This window comes from Taeniopygia guttata, chromosome 3 (assembly GCF_048771995.1).
Source record: "Taeniopygia guttata chromosome 3, bTaeGut7.mat, whole genome shotgun sequence".
Taxonomy (NCBI): Eukaryota; Metazoa; Chordata; class Aves; order Passeriformes; family Estrildidae; genus Taeniopygia; species Taeniopygia guttata.
In genome coordinates, this window is record NC_133027.1 from 60,732,780 (window position 1) to 60,756,241 (window position 23,462).

Consider the following 23,462-nt stretch of genomic DNA (forward strand, 5'->3'; position numbering starts at 1 on the left):
AAATGTTTGAATGCTGTGTGGATAAGGCTAAAGTCCAGAAGAGTTGCTAGGGTTTTATTTTTCCCCTTCATCCATGCTTTATGAGGTTTATACTTTTCTTATTTCTGTTTTCCATCTGAGGGTTTTGGATAGTGCTTATAAAACAACTTCTGCATTTGAATGCAATTTTTCAGGATACAGAACACAAGTAATTTGTAAACTGCAGCACGTAATAAAATGTTGAGTTAATTACCAGTTACTCAGCAGAGTTAGATTTTGTAAGTTGCTGAGATGTGTTAAAGGGGTTAAGTAACCCTCAGGGAGGGTGTCAGTCCGCTTCTTTTGGAAATGTTGCTTCCTTCTGTTTTAGAACTGTTGGTCTATTAATATGCTAAAGAAAATGTTTTGTGCCATGGTCTCATCAGTATCCTGATTTTTTCAGAGCCTCCCATCAGGGGCTCAGCACTTTCAAGCTGAGATACTTTGGGAATATTCCTATTTCCCTTTGGCTTCCTGTTGAGACAGAATCTTTGCTTTGACCTCATGAGGTTAAAAAAAAAAAAAAAAAAAAAAAAAAGTAGGGGAAACTCTCTGATCATAGATGAAACCCAGCAATAAAAATAAAATCTAATAAAGGCAAACCCTTTGGGAACCTGCTTGCCATCCCGTCCCCTCTCCTAACTGCCTGTACATGCACACACATTTTCTACATTAGAAGGAAAAGCTGCTGAGCAGAACTGAATCATTAGAAGTAGCTATAGAAAAAGGTGGTTGTGAGTGTTAAGTTCAAAAGGATAGAAAACAGTTGAGATATCTTTAGAAACATATATTAGTCCTCAGTTAATCTAATAGCCAAAACATAGTGTTTATTAAAGGATTTGGGAGGATCATAAGGCAAAATTTAAATAGCACTTTAACCTTATATTTTAAGCAATGCATCTAGTTTTGTTTATACTACAAAAATAGGTAGAAAATTACTTTTTGAGATTGCTTTTGCATGATTTTAGATGCTTGTTGTGTGTGTGTGTCACTTCTCTGTCTTCTAGGATTCTGGAAATAAATAATGAATTCCAAACTCCATTCTTTTTCTTCTTTAGATGAAACAGCTGGAGCCAAGACACTACGGCCTACAACTCAGAAGAGTGGTTGATGAAAATACTGAGTATTGTGCTCCTGAACCATATGAATACATAGTAGATCAGGAAAGTGTGACTCCTTTAAGATAAAGTTTTGTGATGTCTGTAGCTGAGTTGAGTTATCACCTACAAATATGTGAAATTTAGATCTAAAATAAGGTTTTAAAGCTGTTCTGGGACTGCATTCTGTCATTTTGGTTGGCAATTTTGAGTGGCTAGGCACTGCAAACACTTTCTTAATAAATGTTTGAAGACTTGAATGAGGCTTTTAGTACAAAAGTAAAGTGTCAGCTTGTACTCCAGAGTGGGTTTTTGGTCTTTAACTTTAGTCCCACTAATAGCAGTGATGCTTACACAGTAACACAGTTCTTTATGAAAAGACAATGAGTCTTGATGCAAAGAATTTTGTGCTTGTTTCTCATGCTGTATCTGGGGTGTATTGGTGCTTGCATTTCCGCAGTTTGATGACTTTTGCTACTGTTCTTTTCTAACAGGTGTATGATGAAATAGAAATTTGTCCATTAAATGTTTATCATGTTCATCTTGCAAAGACTGAAAACATAAGTGATTATGGTAAGCTCTCAGGAATTCTTCTTTTTATTCTTTTCATTGCTTACTTTCTCTCTTTGGGACTTTCATTTCTGAGAGCAGACAGAGCCATCCTTGATAGCTCAAAGTATGAGTCTGCCAAGAACTCAAGGCATTATAACAAAGACCCAAACGGATTGTTTTACACTGGCAAGTGCATTTCTTATGTCTTAGAAGGGTCCATTTTCTAATTTTCCTAAAGTGGCCAAATAATTGAAGCATGGGCTTGTCAGAAATACAAATGTCCTTTTCCAGGACTAATATGAGTACTCTCAGTCAAGTCAGGTACTGGACAAGGTCTGCCTTTTCTGGTTTTTCGGTCATGGAATCCTCTGTTGGTACAGTATACTTTGGAAAAGAAAGTATACTTTGGAAATAATTCTAACAGGTTTTTTGTCCATGGGAGATAGTTATGCCTAGGAATAATATATCCTTGCAAGGATACCTTTGCAAGGCAGCTTTATGCTGTGCTTTAGCTGCAAGTCAGTTTTAAATTATTATTTTCTGGCCTTTCCCACTCATTAGTCTAGCATAATTTGTTGCTTTATAGTTTGGGTTTCCACTTTTTGGAATTGTTTAAAACACCTCTATGTCTGATGGAAAATCTGTAGAGCTCTTATTGTAAAGATGGACTGTGCTGTGTTATGGAAATGTCATGAAGCTGAGGTACAAAATATTTCCTTTGAAACTTTGTTTTTTACATCACAGCATGGCATTTTCTGGGAGTTGAAAAGTCTTACTAATTTTAACAGGTCTTACAATGACTGGGTAACCATGTGATAATTTCTATATGCTTTATGGGTATGTTCTCATGAAAAGTATCTTCCTTCTCATGTAAAGTGTAGTAAATACAGGAAATAAAAGAAAAATGTTCTCAAAAAAGTTTATTTGATTTAATCCTCTTTTACTTCAGGATTTGCTGTCACAGCCCAAGTGGCTGAGAATGAACATCTCACCCATATCTTTGTAAGTGATGTTCTCCCTGATGGACTGGCATACAAGGAAGGTATTGTATCCTGTTTGTGTTTAAAACTATTCTTCATTACCTTGAGTCCAAAAATTTGAAGGAGTTTTAGGGATGCTGTCTCAAATATTTATTGGCTTTTACTGGTCACAGTTTTCTTTCCTGAAGACCATGGAAAATATGTAATAGTAGGAATAATTGTGTATACAGAGTAACTGAATTATCCTTTCAGTGTAGTGGGGACAATTCTTGTTCACCCTTGGAGACAAAGTCTGTGTTCAGCCATCCAACTGAGTGCTTTTGCACAGAGGAACAAACTGGAGAAAAAGTTCATCTCACACTAGGGAACTTCGTGGGCTTGATCAGCTTCTATGACCCATTGCTTCCACTTTTTCTGGCAAAAGCCTTCCTCCCCAGAATAGTTTTCTGCATACATTTCTGTGAGCACCTTCCCACTGTGCTGCTCAGAAACTGTGCCTCTCTTCATCAGCATGTGTGAGGATCATGTGGGTTCTGCTATCTGAAAAATAGCCCCAGAGAAATAGAGACAGAGATCTGAATATGCTACCTGATGGTAATATCTGCTTGGTTTTGCTGACTTGGAAAGATAACACTTGCCACTGTTTAGATTTATATAAAAGCTGATAAAAACCTCCATCCTTAGTTGCAGCTTTGCATGAATGATTTGATCTGTGTGACTAGTGCCTTGTTCTTCACAGCTGATGAAATATGTGTTATGGTGCTGTATAGTGATGGTATCTAGTTTGAGAGGTGCCTCCCACCCACCCAATTCTGTAGCATCTTTAAACAAAACCAACTTGATTGCTGTACTGTGGGTAGCACCTATCAAAATAAGCAAGCATGAGGTCAATCTGTAGAATTACAGCACAAATAAAGCTCCCATTGGTTCTAATAGTCTTGTGGTAGGATTAGGCTATTTGAATTCAAACCAAAAAGATAAAAGGCAAGTCAGCATAAGGTTTGAGTTGTGACTCTTTTTATATTATATGACCTACTTTTTTTTCCTTTCTTTGTTTTCACATGCTGCCAGGGCTCCGAGTAGGTAATGAAATCCTGAGCATAAATGGAGAGGCTGTGTCTGATCTTGATCTCAGGCAGATGGAGTTACTGTTTTCAGAGAGAAGTGTAATGCTTACAGTGAGAATGAGCCATTATGGTACCCAGCAACCCTTATGTGTGTCCTGGTCAGATGGTGACATTTCCAGAGACCCAAAGAGTTTGTTGCCCCCTCCAAACCAGTCACAGCTCCTGGAAGAATTTCTAGATAACTTCAAAAAGAATACAGCAAATGGTAAGAGATTGACAATAATTCTATTACTTCCACCTCACTTCAAATATCACTGTTTTTTAAAACTCAGTCATGATTACAATTGCTTGCCTTAAAAACACAAGTACAAAGTGCTTAAGCTCCATTGGTACTCAATATCTATCTGTTATTATTTTTTAGGGAGCAGAAAGGGAACAGAATATGATTATGTCTGCAGGGAAATGATAATATTTTAATCTGTTTGTCGTTACCATCCAGTATTATCAAGTGTTCTTTTAACTGTTCTGTGTCATCTCGAGTATCTCCAACACATCCATTTCCCAGGCATCAGTGGTTGAAATAATGTGATGGCTTTCAGAAGCAGAGTATTGCTCTGTGTTTGACATGCTTTCTGTGTGGCAAAGTACCACTTACATTAAGGGTATCTTCAATGCAGTGGTCATCATCACCTCAGAAAGGAATCATTGAGCTCTGCTCCCATCCAGTGATATTGCACTCCTGTTGGGTACAGTGGCCATTATGTAGAATAAAACCTATGAAAAGAGCCTTTGTGGGGATTGTTCTGCTTCTTCCTGCTCACATTCCTTACTCAATGTAATACCATTGTTTTAAGCACTGAGTGGAGGATGAATCTGAACAGTGCTATGTCAGGGTGAGATCCTGGTGGGTTGCCCACTGGTGAGGAGCACCAGGCAGGGAAGATGCCTATGTGGTAAGGAATGCTCCTTGGATGGCATCACAAACCCCCAGCCCCAAGAAGGTGCCAATGCCCACTGCTGGGTTGCCTTTTCAGCTGGAAATAGGAGGTGGCACATAGAGGGGCTCTGCCACTGTGGGTGGAGGCGAGCCGTGAACTCCCTTCCCTTCCTTTATCTGATATTAACTTCACTGGAGAACCACATCTTGTGATACCAGAACACTTGTGAATGTCTGTCTGAAATAGAAAGTATGTGGGGCTTCGCTCCCCTTTCTTCCCACGCCTTGACTATTTTTCAAACAAGGTAGAAGCAAATTTAACAAGACTTTCAGTGTAAAAGGTGCAGTTTCGTCGCTATTACTCTGGAGGGTGCTAGTAAAATTCTGCAGGAAAGTGCAGTGCTGTGTGAAGGGAGAGCAAGAGATACAAAAAGAGATCACTGATTTTTTTGCATATAATTATGATGGCAAATGTTTTCTGACTAGAATTTTTTTTCGTAATTAAAAATGTGAGAAGAGAAAGGATCACATAGGAGAAGTTGTTAGAGTGGATTTAATTATAAAGCAATTTTATTAGGTCATCTTTTGAAATTAAAAGAAATCTGAACACAAGATTTGTGATTCAGTAAGTAGCATCTCTCTCAGGGGCCTTATTTCAATTTAAAATGCCATTAAATTGACTAGTGGCACATAAAAGTTAGTGTCATAAACCAAAAAATTATGATAGAGCTAATTAATTGCATAATTATATCAGGGCTATCATCAAGCTTGTTGGCTTGATATCATAGACCAGCATTACCTCGAGTATTCAGTGTAATAAATGTATGTGTCCATTCACTAGATTCCTCATTCCTCAGGGATAAATTTGCAACCTGTGCAAATATTCCATTATAATAGGAAATTACTGTAGTATGTATTATACTTTAAGCACTAGTGGATAAAGGGACATAGTATATTTGCTTTTCTGCTTAAAGGCAGTTAAGGAAGATTTATTTTATTCTGAAAGGGAACAAATAGTTCTAAATTAAGCTTTGTGAGAAGAACTTTTATGTTAATTGAATTCAGTGCTTACTGTCTGATTACCTGATCAGTTCAAATGGAAACAGAAGAAAATGGCATTACTTTGAATTAATAGATAATCATAAAGGGTTTAACTGTTCTGTGTCCTGTTACTCAGGAATTGAATAAGATTTTAGATTAGTGGAGGGGATATTTAATGATCCAAGCAGGGATTTGGAGGCCAAGGACTCTTAAATTCGTATCCAATCTTAGGAAATTCATACAATCATTATGGTTGAAAAGAACTTTAAGGTCATCAAGTCCAATGTTTGCCATGCCAACCAAAACACAGCACTCAGTGCCACATCCAGCTATTCGTTGAACACTTCTGGGGATGGTGACTCCTCTACATCCCTGTGCATCCCATTCCAATGCTTAACCAACTGCCTTTTCAGTGGAGAAATATTTCCTGATGTCCAACCTGAACATTCCCTCATGCAGCTTGAGGTCATTTCCTCTTGTCCTGTTACTTGCTCTCTGGGAGAAGAGGTCAACCCCTATCTGGCTACACCCTCCTTTCAGAGAGTTGTAGAGAACAACAAAGTCTTCTCTGGGCCTTATTGTCTCCAGGTTAAACACCCCCAGCTCCCTCAGCCATTCCTCATATGAGTCACTCTCCAGACCCTTCCCCAGCTCCGTTGCCCTTCTCTGGACACGCTCCAGCCCCTCAATGTCCTCCCTGTAGTGAGGGGCCCAGAACTGATCACAGGATTCGAGGCACAGCCTCACCAGTGCCGAGTACAGGGGGACAATCCCTGCCCTGCTCCTGCTGGCCACACATTTGCTGATCCAGGGCAGGATGCCATTGGCCTTTGTGGCTACCTGGGCACAACTGGCTCATGCTCAGCTGCTGTCACCAGATACCCCAGGTGCTTTTCTGCCAGGCCACTTTCCAGCCACTCTTTCCCCAGCCTGTAGCCCTGCATGGGGTTGTTGTGACCCAAGGACAGAACCTGGCACTTGGCCTTGTTGGACCTCGTGCCACTGGCCTCAGCCCACTGGTCCAGAGATCCCCTTGCAGAGTCTTCCTGCCCTCCAGCAGATCAACACTCCAACCCAATTTGGTGTCCCCTGAAAACTGACTGAGGGGCATTTCATCCCCTTGTGCAGATCACTGATAATATATTAAACAGGACTGGCCCCAGCACTGAGCCCAACTAACACCACCCATAGCTAGCCTACAGCTGGATATAGCTCCATTCACCACCACTGGCTGGGCCCAGCTTTCCAGCCACCTATCCAGTGAAGAGTGCACTTGTCTGAGCCATGGGCTGGCAGTTCCTCCAGAAGAATTTTGTGGGAGACTGTATCAAAGCCTTTACTGAAAGCGAGGTTGGCCATGTCAAACAGCCTTTCCCTCATCCACTGGGTGGGTCACCTTGTCATAAAAGGAGGTCAGGTTGTTCAACGAGCAGGACATGGCTTTCCTAAACCTGTGTTAGCTCTCCTAAACCATGCTTTTCTTAAACCTGTCCCCTGGTTATCCTGTTTAATACTGTTCTGTCTGCTTGGGTAGAGTTTAGTGAGTCACTCTTAAGACCACAGTTTTCAAAAATAATTTCTAACATTTGCTTGTCCATATTGAGTCTGTTCTTCTGAAGTAGCACCTTTGAAAGTCAGTTAGTGCTGGAAGAGGGGACCTTTTTAAAAACATCAAGCTCAAGTTGGCTGAAGCTACATATCAGGAGTTAAAAAAACTCAATGCTTCTGCTGTTGCCTCGGTGTTTTTAGAAATTAACCCTGTCTGTCTAGAGTGCTATGAGGATTAACGAGCTAAAATTAACAAAGTGCTTAGAAAATGGAAATTTTCAGCACTGAGTCACACAGTAATGCCCTGCCTAGTGGTTGGTGATAACCATCATCCAAAAGCAAAACAGAACTTACTTAAAATCACTGGCTTCATATAACTTGGAGAGTAATATTTTGTGCATATTTGTTTATAGTTTTGTAACTATTTGTCATAACTCTGATGAATGCCTTTTCCTATGTATTCTGCTGTAGTGAGGATACCAAATTATACCTCGTGGCAAACCATGGCAGCTTTTACTGTACAGAAGGGAAGTGATTGACTTTCTCCAAAGCCACTAATTCTGCCACTCCTGAAAATTATTCCCAGGGAATTTTTGGTGAGAGTGATTCATTTTCTCCAAGAAGTCGTTATACCCTTGTAGCTGAATTTTGGAACTGCTGTGGTTGTATCATTTGATCTCACACATGGCACCACTATGTTCCTGCTGCTTAGCTGCTTGGCAAGTAACAAGCTTATCCTGGAAAAAAAAATGAGATTAAATACTTTTAAAAAATGCATTCATAAATGTGGAGCAACTGAATTTGATCCAAGCCACAGTGTCAAGAAACTTAAAGAAATATTTATGTAGAATTAAAAAAAATGAGGAAGTTGGAATGAAGTTCTTACAGCTGTGGAGCAAAAAAAAAAAAAAAAAAAAAAAAAAAGTGGCTCATTTTAGGATGGCGTGGATATTTGAGGAAAAAAAAGCAGAGAAGGCACAAGAATTGAAAACTATATTTAGGGCAATGTTGTGTGGGTCTATGGTAACTCTATAGATATACCATATCTATGGTAAGAGGCAGGAGGTAGCATTAGTAGGTGTGAAAATTGATTGCCTGTCAGAGTTGAGCAATTTTTCTTTTTCTTCAGCAAGTGTGGTTTTGCCAAAAAAGCTGTCGTTTTTGTGTAGCTGACACTGTTAAAATCAACTCTAATTTGTAAATAGAACTATGTGATTAAAAAGCAAAAAAGCAAAAAAAAAAAAGAGGTGGGATGGCAGGTTGGAAATGCTTTAACAAGTTTCCATGATGAAACACTTTCATCTCTGAGGGTTAGAAAGTTAAATGGGAAAGAAACCACTTTAAAAAAGAAAAAAAAAGAAGGAAAGAAGAAAATTAAAAAGTAAAAAATAAACAGACATATTGTTCCTGTGCTCCGTGTCGTATTGTAGGTTAGGGTGCTTACCTTCTGTGCAGGGTCTTTCTGGCCCATCTTTCTGCAAGTGTAGTCCCAGGAGCAGCGAAGAAGTCTTGGGTGCTGCTGACAAGGAGGAGGCTTGCTCCTCCTCCTCTTCCTCTAGCCCCATAGCACTCCTCCCACTCCTGAGCTGGCAGCAGCACTTGCTGCAGCCCCTGCAGCTAATCAAGGAGAAATCTTTCTCCCAGCCCCCTCGAACTCAGGGAGTTGAACTGATGGTGCAGAGTTCTGACAAGGGCCAGAGCCAGGTAAGGAGGAGGAGGAGTGGGGAGCAGGCAGGTGCCAGGGGAGAGGTGGTTGCAAGGAGAGCTACTCTCAGAGGTGGAAAGTTCTCTTTCATTTGAGCTGCCCAGAGAACACTGCTCTAGCCACTTTGGAGCAAGCGTTTTGCCCTCTGCTTTCCTTCCTCTTGCACTAATGCCTGGGCAGCAGTGTAGTCTGGGACATGCAGGTTTGAGTCACTCCTGCTGAAGCTATTTTGTGCTGTATAAGGCACGGCTGGAGTCAGGGAGGGAGAGAGTCAGGCTTCATGCTTTTTGACAAATGGCTGGGCTGTGTGCTGGAGAGGAGCAATTACATTTTAGCTCCTGATCTGCTAAACATTGAGCTATTTTTGCTAAGTGTCAGTGCTTCAGGAGGAGGATCAGTAATTTGAATCCTCACATGGGAAGTGGCTCTTCTGTTCACCCAAGACATGTGCAGCATCTGATTTTAATCTTAGTAAGCATCCACAGGAGCAAAGCACATCAGTTGGCCACAAGTTTAATTTTTAGATGACTGAATTATTAAAAAAAATTACCTTGATAATAACAACTGATTTGGATTCAATTCCAAGGTAATTCCTGTTTCAAATGCACTTTGCTAGGTGCTCTAGATGCCTCTGTAAAGTGTAGTTACAACTCACTGCTTCTCCAGAAAACTTTGCTCCATCTCAGCTTTGTCAGATACCACCAAGTTGAGGGAGGAAATGGAAGACAGAGGTTGGCTCTGCTGCCATCTGTCTCTCTGCATGTCACTGTGCACACCTTTCCACATAGCACCCTGTACATCCTCTTTCAGGCCCAACGTTCCCTGAATATCAGAAAGACCTGCATGTCCTTCTTAAGAGAAGCGATAAAGTTGGGAGGCTGTTGACACTAAGGTGGCCTCTAGCTCCCACAGATGGGGCTGTGCCTGGACCACTGACTGAGTCCACTCTGCTTCTTGCTGTTTGCCCATAGTTTTTTGTAAATGTCTTTAATGTATTGCTGAAATAATTTCTTAAACTAAAGTAAAACTTAAACTGAAAAGCATTTCTAAAATTACTTCTACTTTTACTTCTGCCCAAATCAGGTCCTATTTGTTTGCCTGGATGCTCTTTCAATATATAAATTCTCTTTGTTGTGCTACAGGACATCTCCTTCCTTGTGCTTTTTATGTGAGGTACTAAAGAAATGTGGTTTTAGTCTTTCACACAAAATTCCTTTGAGCTCAGAAGAGCTGAATATTGCTTCTTAGTTTCTCAAGTCCCAAGAATACCCACAGTCCTCTTAGATAATGGGCCCTGATCTCTGGGTTAGTTGTGGGTTAGTTGTGTAGATCTGCACACATTGCTCCCTCTTGCCTGGTGGATCTAATACCAGGCACATGATGGTTTTCTGTGGTGTAAGGCAATGTACTGGGAAAGCCTCTCTGTAAAGCATGAAGCTGTCTGTGTACAAGTGAGGAGAGTCTAGAAGATAAAGTTTTGGGGATGCACCTAGGTAAGTTTAGTGAAGTTGTCATACAAGAGGACACTGGAGTTTCTGCTCCAGGGTTTCCATCATGAAGGGCCATGTCTGGGTAAACATCAAGAGGTGTTTGGAGACATAGAATTCTTCAAGGCCTTCAAATAAAAGCAGTGTTTTTATTTTAAACGATCTTTGGCCAGAGAAAGATTATTAGAAATTTGGTGATAAGTCAGCTGAGGAAAAATTTAAAGATTATCCTATTCCATTTTGAATTAGATTGTTTACAATCCTTGTGCCTAGCTAAGTCTGTTCTAGAAATTTATTTGTGTGATGGTTGAAAAGCAGTCTTCTAATTGCCAGCATAGACATATTCCTAGCCAGTGGAATGACTGATCAGTATATGAGTATCTGCTGGCATTTGCCATTACTTAAGTAGCTCTAGCTCACAACTATTTGTTGTCAACCCCTTCTCCACACTTCCACATTTTTCTTTCATGTTTCCAACTCATGAGTCTCAGCTTATAGAAGCAATTGTTCTTACAGGTCCCTGAAACTGTCTTACATGTGATTTCATTCTAGGACTGTGCCTTCATCTTCAAGGCCATCCACATGTCCTTTATGCATCTCCAGTCATGCTACTAATTAATGCTCTGTACTAACTTTGAATGATTTGAGTATTTAATGGAGTACTTACTATCGTACTTTCTTTGCTGAGACAAATAATGAAAATACCAAATAAAATTAGTCCCCAACCCACTTTGGACAAAATCTACAATCTAGCCTTTCCCAGGCCTAGGAGTTAATTCAGACAAATCTATTCTTATCTTACCTGCTAGCCAGTTCTGTCTTGTTTTGATTCCTATCCTTTTAATTTTGGTTACCATTTCCCTAGGGATATTATAAAAGTTTCCTGTTTATTTTTTTATTTTTTATTTTGTAACTAAGATTCCAGAAGGTTATTTTTACCCTTTTTTTTTTTCTTTAAAAAATATTTTATTGAAGGCAGATGCCAGATTAGTTTGATGGAATCTTCTTGCCCATAATGTATATATGTTATAGTCCATTTATCTTCAGAATTCTGATTTTTATTTCTTTGAATTTATTGTGAAAGCCTAAGGTTACTACATTAGGTTGTATTTTCCAAACTTAGATTACCCCAGCATTCTCATTCTTTCCTTAAACATAGGTATTGGATGCTATTCACCAGCTGTAAAGCCTCATCCTCTTTTCCCCATCATCAGTTGAAAAATTTATTGAAATCCTTGCTCCTGAGTTTCAATTTCATGTGCCAGGTTTTATATGTTGAGAGCTAAAGTTTAGTCTTCTGCTCAGTTGCTTGAGTGCAGCATGACTTGCACCCACCTCAGACATGGTCATTTCTGATCATTAATTGCTGTCCTGCCTTACTTGTCCTTGTTGATTACAGACATATTTTAGCCTGGTTCAGCCAAGCCCTCTAGGACTAGTTTTACCATGGCCTTCAGAGTCATACTCTGTTTGTTTTAGTGAGTGTTTGGTGAGGTGGTAAGTGGATCAAGTTGAAGTCAGGGATACCAAGAAAGACTCACAGCTGCTAACTGTTAATCAAGCATCTCCCATTAGCTGAGACAGCCTGGGTGCACAGCATGATTCGGAGAAAACATGTGACTTCATCTCTCTTACCCTCTCTCTCCTGCAGCTGAGGATAGTTATCAAGTAATGCACAGAGCTGCTCCTCCTCACAGATTTGAAAATGATGCCCTGCCATGGTCTTAGTTTGTCTTGGAGTGAGAGACTGAGTACATATAATTTTTCTGTGTTGTCTTCTCATGTAGATGTAGAAGGAATTTTTATTCAATTTATCATTTTCTTTGGAGCAGCAGGTGGAAACACTTCGTCTTGCTGTAGTTTGAAAAAAAGAGGTGGTTACACCACCTACACAGTGCTTGACATTTGATAACACTTGACATCCTTGTGATGGTTATTTGGCATTTTTTAAATCAGTGAGAGCAGTCTGAAATGGAACAAGTTCTGATGCGTTATGAAAAGAGAGCTATGATTAAAGAAATAGCATCCTCAGTTCCTACTCTCTCCTCATGATGATTCTGCCTTTGCAGTGAGCAGCTGAACTGGTAAGAACATCGATGACTTGAAAGTAATTAAGGCTTCTTTGTTAATTAAACAGAAGAAGAAAGATAAGTGACATTTGCATTTGTTAATGGCTTCTTTATGGCAAATGAATTGCCGGATGGTCGATGTTGATGTTTTCGAGTTGATTTCCTTTGGATTCTTGGCTGGGATTGCAGGAGAGATTATTATTGTCTCACACATCTGCTAACCGATGAGTTTCTATTGTACCTCACTGCTCACAAACACATGAATAACTTCCACATTCACCACTTGTACGTGTATCACTGCATCAACATGGGAAGAAACATTCCCATAGGCATACAGAGCTCTTGGATATGCTGCATGTGTTTGTTTTTCAAACCAACTGTCCCATCTGTGTGCTCTGTGCCTGCTTTTAATTGAGTGTTGAACAGTGAGGAACACGACTTAACAAGTATGTTTTCTCTCATGTTTTAGTGGTTACAGTGTAAGTTCTCTTGAATGGTTGGGTCGCTTACCTGCCTGCCAGCAAGACACAATATTGCGGGAGTAATGGCATTCTTTGGTGATGCTGTTGGTAGCTAAAGGCACTGAGTGTGTTCATAGTACTTGGTGGTTCTTTGCTAGAAACTAAGAAAAATGTTTAGTATGCATTTCATGTGATGTAGTTTAAGCTTTTCACATAGAGGCACTCTTTTCCCCCCTATGCTTTTCTGGGAATCCTAGCATTTATCTGTTGCTGCTTCTCTTCTTTTTTGCAACAAAGCTGATTGTACTGGGTTTGTGTTGAAAAGTCTTGGTAGCAGGGGTCTACAGGGGGGACTTCTGTGAGAAGCTTCTAGATGCTTCCCAGTGCCAGCTGGCTCCAATATGGACTCACCACTGGCCAAGGCTGAGCCCATCAGCAGTGGTCATAGCTCTTCTGGGATATTTAAAAAGGGGGGGAGAAACCCTGTATGATCACAGCTGGAGGGAGGAGTGAGAATATCTGAGAAAAACAACTCTCCAGACACCAAGGTCAGTGAAGAAGGAAGGGCTGGGATGTGCTCTGGGTGCTGGACAGATCTTGCAGCCCTTAGTGCAGACCATGGTGAGGCAGCTGTTCCACTGCAGCCCACAGAGATCCACCTGCTGCCTGTGGAAGACTTGCACCACAGCAGACGGATGCGGGAAGAAGGCTGTGACCCCAAGTGAAGCCCATGCTGGAGCAGGTTTGCTAGCCAGATTTGTGACCCTGTGGGAGATCCACCCTGGAGCAGTTTGTTCCAGAAGGCCTGCACCCTGTGTGAGGGATCCACTCTGGAGCAGTTTGTGAAGAACTGCAGCCCATGAGATGGAGTCATGCTGGAGAAGTTCAAGGAGGACTGTCTTCCATGGGAGGGTCTCCATGTTGGAGCAGAGGAAGAGTGTGAGGAATATTCCCCATGAGGAGGAAAGAGCAGCAGAGACAATGTGTGATGAACTGACCACATTCCCTGATGCCCTGTGTTGCTCAGGGGAAGGAGGGAGAGAAAATCAGGAATAAAGTTAAATCTGGGAAGAAGAGAGGGGTAGAGAGAAGGTGTTTTAAAGATTTGGGTTCATTTTGCATTATCCTACTCTGATTTGATTAGTAATAAACTAATTTTTCCAAGTTGTGTTGGTTTTGCCTGTGACTGGTGAATGATTTCTCCCTGTGCTTATCTCAACCCATGACCCTTTCATAATATTTCTCTCCCCTGCTCAGCTGAGGAGGGGAGTGATCGAGCTGCTTTGGGGGACTCTTGGTGTCCAGCTAGGGTCAACCTACCACATGAATGTGTGTGTAAACAGGACAGAGGTGTACTGCAGCAGAGAAAAATTATGTTAAAAGATTTAAACCATGTTTTGTTTAACTCATTGTTATCAGTCCCATTTTTCTTCCAGACAGTTTTATCACAAGTATGTCAGTAGAATAAATCAAATGTACTAGTGCAATGGAGCTGTATGGGCAGATTTAGTCATGATACACTCACCATTTACTATGCTGGAAAGACTCTCATGCAATGTTTTCAGTGAAGTATTCCATGTTTTCTTTAAGTAGAGAGAAACATAATTCTAGTAGCATCAGAGTTTTGTTTTTTTTTTTTTAATAATGATTAAAAAAAGCATGGAAGTGCTGGTCTGATCTTGAATTTCAATGATTTTTAGGAACATATATCTCCTTTCATACTTTTCCATCCTTGCAGCCAGCAAAAAACCAGAATATTATATACTGGAACAAATTTGTACTTGCACATTTATAGCATCTTTCTTAATTTTGTGCAAATTCTATACAGTTTTGTTGCTAGTTTTACCTGGAAGAATAGTGGTTAATCAGCCTGTAAGAGAACTTTCACATTATTATTTGTGAACATCTTTGACAATATGAATTATATTGTAGAGCTAAATCTAAATATGAATGTTTAAAGAAAATACATTTGATAGAGTTTGGCTTTGCTAGTCCCCTTCTGCTTATCACTGGAAGTTGAAAGAATTTCAGTGTTGAACTTTTTGTTGTGTTTATGTCCTTAAGCTTTGCATTTGTAATCACCCATTCTCTAATACTAGCTTTTTTTTGGGGGGGGGGGGGGGGGAAGGGTGTTGGGCTCTGTAGCTGATATTGGTGCTTTTATGCTTTTTGGGAATGGTCTGTAGAAGCAGATCCAAAGGAAGTCCCCTTCCACAGCAAAAGAAGGAAGAGGAGACAGGATATGGATGCTAAACTGATCAACAACCCATACATCCTTCCTTCCTTTCGTTCTTCCCTCCCCATGTTAGTTCTGCATACAATGTAGGATGCAGTAGGATGTCTTTTTTCACCTTGGATTCTTTCCGTGTAACTTTTTTTAGGTTTTGCTATTTAAAATAACATTTACTGTCACTTCTCCATCGTCAGCAACTCATTCTGCCAACAGCAAATGTTATAAAAATGGGCAAGACTATATAGACCCACCTCTGACAGTCCTGTAGACTACAAAGAAAAAACAAAATGAGAAAATGAGGGTAAGGGCAGGAAAAGATGGGTCATCTGGAAAAAACAATACAATATACAGTTTGTCTACTTTGGGTGCTATTATCCTGATTTCTTCTGTTTATATTGTTTGCTGATTATTTTACCCTATTTTCCTCTTCCCACATTTGTGCTCTCTCTTCATTGCTTGTGTAAGTTAGTTTTACTGCTCTGTAAAAGACAAATACATTTAATGGTCATTTTGTAAATTCAGGGAAATAGTTGTTATTTTTTTTGTCACTAGCTAAATACCTGAAATCAAACTCTTGATACTTTATGCCATTGCAAAATATAGCTCAGGTGCATGCTGTTTGGAGGGGAGGAGGGCATTAAAACCCAGAAGGCAAGTAAAAAGAGCTCACCTGAGAAACAATAGGAAACAATATCCTTGACATCACCTTACCCTGAAAAAATGTTGTTTAAAAGTCAATTTAAGTTTTAGGGATTTGCTTACCCAGGAGTTCACAATGGTAGAAGTCAATAGGCATTCATGTGTACTCATATACAGAAGAGAGCCTCAGAATTACTTTAAAAGTCCAGAGGGAAGTAGAAAATTATTCAGGCTTGGTGGAAGAAGAGAGGTAAAAGCATAATGAAGTAAATATACAGGACAGACTCTTCCTTAAGGTCTTAAAGATGATGGATGGCTGGAGTGGAGTTCTATAAAATGTGTTTTTTCTGCAATAGTGATAACTCTTGGGGTATTGCATCTTACACAGGCTTTTACATATCAGGAGCAGCACCTGACTCTGGGACAAGGTAAAAAAAGCCTAGGGGGAGAAAAATGATGAGACCTTGTTTCTGCAAGGATAGGAAAATGAGAAAGTGGTCAAGTATTTGGCATGTGGGTGCAAAATGTCAGCCCCGATGCTAAGCTTGACCCTGAGCACTTTAATAACTTATAGAAAAACCCAAGTCGACATTGTGCTGAGTTAGTTGCATGTCTTTCTCTGACTTGCCTCTGGAGTCTGTCAGCCATGTTTTGTCTTACCAAAAAGGCTCCTTGTGGGTTGCAAGGTGCTCTTTTGGGCCTAAATTCCCATTTTCCTCTCTACTTCAGTCCGTGTTGTTCAATTCTCTCTGAGAGGAACTGGTGCTGCTTTGCATTGACAGGACCACAGCAACATCTAGGCAGCTAAATTCTGTTGTCCGTCCCAAGTTCTTTGTTGCAAGCTGTCATGATTTTAATGCAAGATGGGTGGCATTTGTTTTATTTACTATTTCAGTTGGTGGTGTTAGCGATTAAATAAGAATCTTATCTTTCACTTAAAAATAAATCTCCAGAATTTGTAGGTGTTGAGAAAGAATTTGAAAATCTCGTAATGTGGCGTGAATTATATTCTGGAGGCTTAAAAACTAGGAAACAAAGCAGCAAACTTTAACCCTCCCCCTTTTATTTTATTGCTGTTTTACCATCTGAGGTTGCTGAAAATCCTTCTTCCTTTATCTTTTCTTTTCTTTTCTTTTCTTTCCTTTTTTTTTTGTTGGTTGTTTTACAATTTTTAGCTACATGGATTGATAATACTGCAGATCAAAAATCACTTCTTCACTTCTAGGATTTTTAATTAAAATTGCCATGTGAACATCTCTGCGGATTTTCAGCAGCCAATTGAGGAAATATAAAGAGAAATAACATAATTTTTAGATGAATGCTCAGCATTGTTGGATAGCTCTTGAGTTTAAATGTAAATGTTGCTGAAATCTTTACTCAGTAGGTAGAGCAGGGCAGTGCTCTAGTTTTTGCATTGTGCCAGCTACTGTGTAGATAGACTCCACACTTGAGAAAATGGTAAAGTGTTTGCAAGAAGGGATTGTATCTGTATTATGAATTATGGTGTTTGTTCCAGGGCAAAATTCTCTTTTTTTTTTTCTTAAATCTTTAAAGGATTCGGGACTAAGTCATGTTGAACAATGGTGTGTTCATCCAAGGAGAACTGCTGAGCGCATTTAATAATCTTCACTGGTTGTCTCAGCACAGAGGGTGCTGATTTTAGATAGTGCTGCCTTCAAAAGCTTGCTGTTAGCAAGAGCATTATGTTTATTTTGGAAATCAGATATGCACATTGATTCAGTCTCCCATGTCCAGCTGCTGTTTGGAAAGCAGAGTTTCAAGGCATAGTTGCTCCTTGCTTTGACCTCTCCCATTGTTTTCTGAGGGGTGGTGATGATGGCAAATTTTTAATTTCTTCTGGATGCGGCACTTAGTGTCCTGGTGGCCATAGGTTAGGTCATAGGTTGGACTCAGTGGTCTCAGAGGTTTTTTCCAGCCTAATTGATTCTGTGATTCTTTCCTGCTGTTGTAATTGTACTAGTCACTGAAAGTGTTGGCAGGTAAGAGCAGATACTTTTCCTGTTTCTGTCCTATAACCCTCTAATCTATTTATGTGTTTTATTTCAAATGCAGACTTTAGTAACGTGCCTGACATCACATCCAGTTTGAAAAGGAGCAGTACTGATGGCACTCTGGACCAAGTGCCACACAGGGAGAAGACTGATCCACCCTTCAGGGTAAGAAAATGCTTAACATAACAATCCTTATGAACCAAAAGGCAATGTTGTAGTATTAATGCTCTGCATTTTATTGGAAAGAATTTCACATATGGCATTAGCTTGAAAAACATTGTATGCATATTAGCTGTACTTGGTGTTTTAGTATCTTGAGGTCACCCTGACAGGTTAGCATCTACAGCACAGCTGCTGCATCTGCAGGAGCAGTGTGATGGGGGCAAATGGCAAGCCGGTGGAGACTTGTCAAATTCATTCTTCTGTATGGCTTGAACCCAGTTCCTGCAGAGAACAGTAAAGCTGCTACAGCTTTCTAATTGATTCAGTTTGTTTTGTCTTCTCTTTTTGCTGATATTTCCAGGGCTTACACTTAATATTGGAATACTATGTCAGTAGTTTTAAACAGGGCTACCGGTTTGGAGAGGTGCAGTGTTTGAGAGACAGTGGTTGCCACTCTTTAATTTGGAGACCCTTTATGTGCCTGTAGTTCCTGTCTGAAGTGGCTGGACTAATGGCTTTCTTTCTCTCAGCAAGGACTTTGTGGGCTGAGGCAGGAATGCCCAGAATTAGTGCCCACCTTCATGCACTGGTCTCCAAAGAGCAGCTTTTTGTCCATTTTGCTCTGAATCAGGCAAATTGTAGCCTGTCCAATTGAACTGCATATTGTTTCGAACCTCCCAGCTGCAAGTGTGGGTAGTGTTTTTGAGTTGGTGGCCATGATTTTACCTGGCATTGCCATTCTGACAACAGAAATGTGTTTTTAAATGCTGTTGATGAGTTGGTTGTATCTTCAAGCAAATTTGTGATAACACTTGTGTTAGCACTCTTGCATAACAAGAATGACGTTAAGAGTTTTTATGGTTCTGGAATACATTACTGTCGTATGCTGGGTTGTACGAAAAATTGGTAGAGATGAGTGAGAATGTTAAAACTCAGAAGACTGGAGTAGGAAGGAAGATACATTGTGCTTCTAACCATACTTACTGAGAGGAGCTGTTAATCTTATTTTATTAATTACTTCATAACCTACTTCAGTCTTATATAGGTGATTTTATGCCTTTTCCCTAGAGAATAAGGAGAAGCCCAGTGATTGTGGGTCTTCAGCCCATCTCCTGCTGCACAAGGGGATTTCCACAGAAATTATCTGTATCCTGTGTAAGGATTACTTATGCTTCCCCAAAGTCTTTGCAACCAGACAAGAACAAACTGTATTTTCTCCCCTTAGGACACATTGTTCCTTTGGAAGGACTATTGTGGATTTCTCTGCTCTGCTGTTTTAGGAATTCTGCTTGGCTTTAGGGGTGGGGATCTTTGTGGGAGCACAGCAGAAGTGACCACAAGGCTTAGGATACTTTGATGGCTGTTTTTACCAGGCTGGGCTCCCCTGAGTATCTTGTGGTATCCCTGCTCACCCAGATTATGCAGTGTCCCTTGTGCACTGTGTGGACATAAATGCTGACCTTCTGTCCTGCTGGAGGGGAGGAGATTCTGGGGCATCAGCTTTGCTCTAGCAGAAGAACAAAGCCAATCCTGATCGCCTGTGTCAAATACACCAGGTGCCAGAAAATTAGGGAGCGTTCCAAGGATTTAAATACACAGAGAACAATTGATGTACACTAGTTGTTGCTTTTAATGCACTAAATTTGCTCCAATGCTCTAAATTACATGCTGCAATTAAAGCTAAAAAAAAGAGGGGAAAATGGACAGGTCTGCTCCCTTCCCTCCCTCCAGCCTCAAATTTGTCAGATTCAGCAGTTATCAGGGATTTTGCATGATTTGCTGAAGTAATTGCCCATCTGCATTGCAGTTCACTTCTTGAGCTGACATGCAGGTTTGCTAGTGTCATTTAAAAATTATCTGAGGCTGTCCTGGTTTTGTAGGTACAAGGGTGGAAAACAGCCTGGCAATCATAGGCAGTCAGACTGCAGCTGTAAACGAGTCTGTGACAGCTCTATAATTTCGGCAAATGGTTTGTAATTGATTGCTGTCTTTCTGTTGGAGGGTGCCTATTACCGTCAGAGCTTTTTTTTTGACCCTTTTGATACCCCCAATAGATGTAGAAGTAAAGAAAACCCAAACCTAACATTTAAGTTCAGGTGGTGTATATTGTATGTGCTTTTGTGATTATGTATAGCAGGAATTAAAATTATTTCTGTTTTTATAGCCGTGATATGGGACTGCTCACCAGTTGAACAATAACTATTGCTAATAAAAGCTAGTTTGAGGAAATTGTGCAGCCTTGAAAAGTGTAGCATCTGGATTTGGGGTTGTGGATTCTTTTTTCCCTTTGCCTTCTGTTTCCTGCAAGTGCTGACTTGACCTCCCACGCCTGTGGACACCATTAGTGCAGTAGGCAAGTAGGCGATGCTGCAGAAGTATGGGGGAGAGGAGCTCTGTAAGCACAGCTCTGTGGAGGAGAGGCTGGTGGTGCTGAGAGGTTCTGAGCACAGCCTGGAACAACAGGCAGTTTGGGATTATTTCAGGAGAGACACAAGCTAGAGATGCTCACTTTCCAGGTGACAGCAACTGTAGATGTGATTGTTTGGCTCTGAGGGAGCAGGCTCCTTTGAAGTTTGTTTGATTTTTGTCCCATAACATGTAAGTAAGTAAAAAACAGTCTTGAAACTTCAGTTTTTGGTTTAATGGTTGCATGTCTGAATTTCTGGATTTTGTGTTTCTTGTTTGAAGCATTTTCATTTGTCTGTTTTTCACTTATTTTCACTTTATTTTCTTCTTCTCATACCAAATGAAGGTGAGGCATCATCTTAACTGAAAGTACAGTGAGGTGTTTCAGAGGTGCCTTACAATCTCAAAGCAATAGGTCCTTTGTTGTATGTGTACTACATTCAAACATGACTTCATTTAGTCAGTCATTGATGGATTTTTTATTTTTTTTTTGGTAGACTGAGATGTGAATTTAGGAGGGCAGGAGAGGCTAGTATTATTCTGGAAATGGAAGCTGTTCCTTAAGTTATAACATTTTATTAAAAATACATGGATAACAAGAACCATCCATTCCAGATGCACAGTTGTTCTGACAAGAATACAAGCTCTGTATTCTCTGGGATACCCCATTTGTACTTTAATACCTTTAACCTTATCTTCAATTTTATTTAACAGGGATAGATATTATACTTGTAACACATTATGCTGCAGTACATTTTTGAACTGTATTAAAATACTGTTTATGTGGCAACAGCATGTTATCCTTGGTTTTGGTTCTGGAGTATGTTGATGTTCTTTTGATAGAAGAATATATGACCTCAGAAAATCTGTGAATTGAGCATACCTGTCAATGTAATTAAGTTTAGTTTGTGTTTAATCATTTTGAGAAGTAATTGTCTGTGCTCCTGGTGCTCATTTAAATCCTGGTATGTTGGCAGTTGCCAAGGATCAAGCTTTCTTTACATCAAAGTAGCATGAGGTTGAATGAACAAAAAATGCAAGTTATCCTTTAGCTAGTTATTTCTAATTGAAAACTATATTGGCTAGAAATGTTTTCTGTAGCCCACTGTTTGTTTTAAGATCAATAGTCTGTTACTGACTTGCTTATCTTTACTTTGTATTTTCAGTGTATTAAAAATAACCTTCTATGAAACATAGCTATAAGGGGAAATTTTACCATATAATTACCTATTATTTTAAGGTCTCTAGAAAGAGACCTGCTGTTATCTGACTTTTGGTTGCTCTGAATCTTTTAAATGTCATCAGAGAGATGCATTTCTGAAATCATATTAAACAGATATAAAGAAGTAACTTCATATAAATGCTTGTCTGAGAAGTGGAAGATGTGTTTTCACTTTAAGTATTTTACAGATCATAAGAAAAAACCTTAGGGTATACTCTCTGCAAATATTTCACATAACTTCATTTTATACTCAGCTGTATCTTAGAGGTCTTTAAGAAACTCAAGAAACCCAGTAAAAATAGCTAGTGTGATGGCTTTTAATCATTCAGAAACAGTCAATGAATACTGAATGGTTTTATGGTGGCATCTTCAAAAATTAACATTGCAGGTGGAGAAATGGAAGCTGCTGTGTGAGAAATTTTGAATGTTAACAAGAACTGCTTTTGAAAGAATGGCCAACTGGTTTCATTTTATAAGGCTTTGAAATGCTGCCATATTTCTTTCAAACAATGAAGTAAAATTGGTCCTGGGAATAAGTTGAATATAGAAACTTGGGTAAATTGCCTTTGCTGTTGCCTCTTGAAATAGTCACTTTACTCTCAGCATGGGTTATTGATCATACATGAATCTGTGTATATGAGGACAAATCTATTCCCATCATCTCTTAATAAAGAAGAAATAAATTCTATACACTGCAGAGACAAAAACCATTCTTTTTCCTTGAGAATACCATTCTTAATGCAATGAATGGAAGTTATGGTTAAAAATCCTAGAACACCTTTCCCTAGCTTGAGCTTATTTAGATTATCTCAACTTCATCTGATAAGGAAATGAGAATTCGTGGCAAGTCTGATCAGCAGAGTTCATGACACTTTTGGCAAACGCAAATCTGTATCTCCTGCAGGAGGGAGCATTTTCATCAAATGCTTTCAGCTTTTCATGGGGATGAGGTGCAGGTCAATGCGATGGCCCTACTTGAAATGCCCATTTTTGCAGATACAGTGGACAAAAAGAAGGTAGAAAAAATATGTCCTTGTGTGTTTCAGAAGTCTTGTTTTTGGATGCTTGAGTTTCTTATGTAATATCAAATTATCCTTCCAGTGTTTTTGGAGCTTGTGTGTTCTCTTTATTATGATGCCAATTGTGGCCAGTGCAGTGAGTACATTTCCATGAAGCCAGCAGGTCTGGGACCATGGTGAGAAATCTGGTTTTTGGCTTGCCTAAACGCAGCGCCATTTTTCGTGTTCAAGGAGCCAATGTGGACATATGCCTGACTTGGGCAACTGTTCAGGTTTTTTTGTAGCCCTTCCAATCAAAGGTATATGTGCAATTGAGCAGCTTATTTGCATATCTGATGGTGCACAGGAGGTGTGAATGCAGAGAGAGACTGGGTCAGAAAGCAAACTCATTTTCCAAGTTCTACGTCACGCAGCTACCTTAGGAAGCTTCCCAAAACAGTGCTTTCAACAGATGCAAAATACATGTGTTGGGATTTCAAAAAGGAAATCATTCTGTTATCTATTAGCTGATTTCACACAGCTATTTCTGTAATGCAAATCAGTGAGTATTGTAAAGAGTTTGCTGCCTTTTGTGATTTTGGCCTCTTGTATATACAACATAGCCATCACTGGAGGGGTGGTTTTCATAAGTTGAAGAAATTAACATTTTCTCTTCAAAATCTCTGAAGCTGATTTCAAAACCCCTCCATTAGTCCTAGGTACAATATACATTGAGGTCTAGGTTCAAGCCAGGATGGGAGAGAACGTATCTCATTGCTGGTCTGCCCGAATGGTCATTTGTTAAAGAAAAAAAGCGTGGTTTGATTT

At 39.8% G+C, this 23,462-nt stretch overlaps 1 protein-coding gene and 1 long non-coding RNA gene across 8 annotated transcripts in view; one reads left to right on the top strand and one right to left on the bottom strand.

The window, feature by feature from the left end:
* Positions 1-23,462, top strand: part of TIAM2 (TIAM Rac1 associated GEF 2) — an 82,386-nt gene that overhangs the window by 34,577 nt on the left and 24,347 nt on the right. For 2 of the 7 annotated variants that reach the window (XM_072926964.1, XM_072926965.1), the window contains exons 10-14: positions 1,077-1,178; positions 1,607-1,688; positions 2,617-2,709; positions 3,719-3,979; positions 17,908-18,011. In XM_072926964.1, the coding sequence (XP_072783065.1) occupies positions 1,077-1,178; positions 1,607-1,688; positions 2,617-2,709; positions 3,719-3,979; positions 17,908-18,011 (642 nt within the window). Of the gene's footprint in view, positions 1-1,076; positions 1,179-1,606; positions 1,689-2,616; positions 2,710-3,718; positions 3,980-8,774; positions 8,945-17,907; positions 18,012-20,359; positions 20,611-23,462 lie in introns of those variants that run through there. The other 5 variants (XM_072926966.1, XM_030268045.4, XM_030268046.4 and 2 more) reach the window with 5 other exon arrangements.
* Positions 2,573-8,813, bottom strand: LOC140683715 (uncharacterized). The gene is made up of 2 exons (XR_012055069.1): positions 8,685-8,813; positions 2,573-3,187 (listed from the first exon to the last, which is right to left on the bottom strand). It is a non-coding gene; the product is annotated as an uncharacterized lncRNA (long non-coding RNA).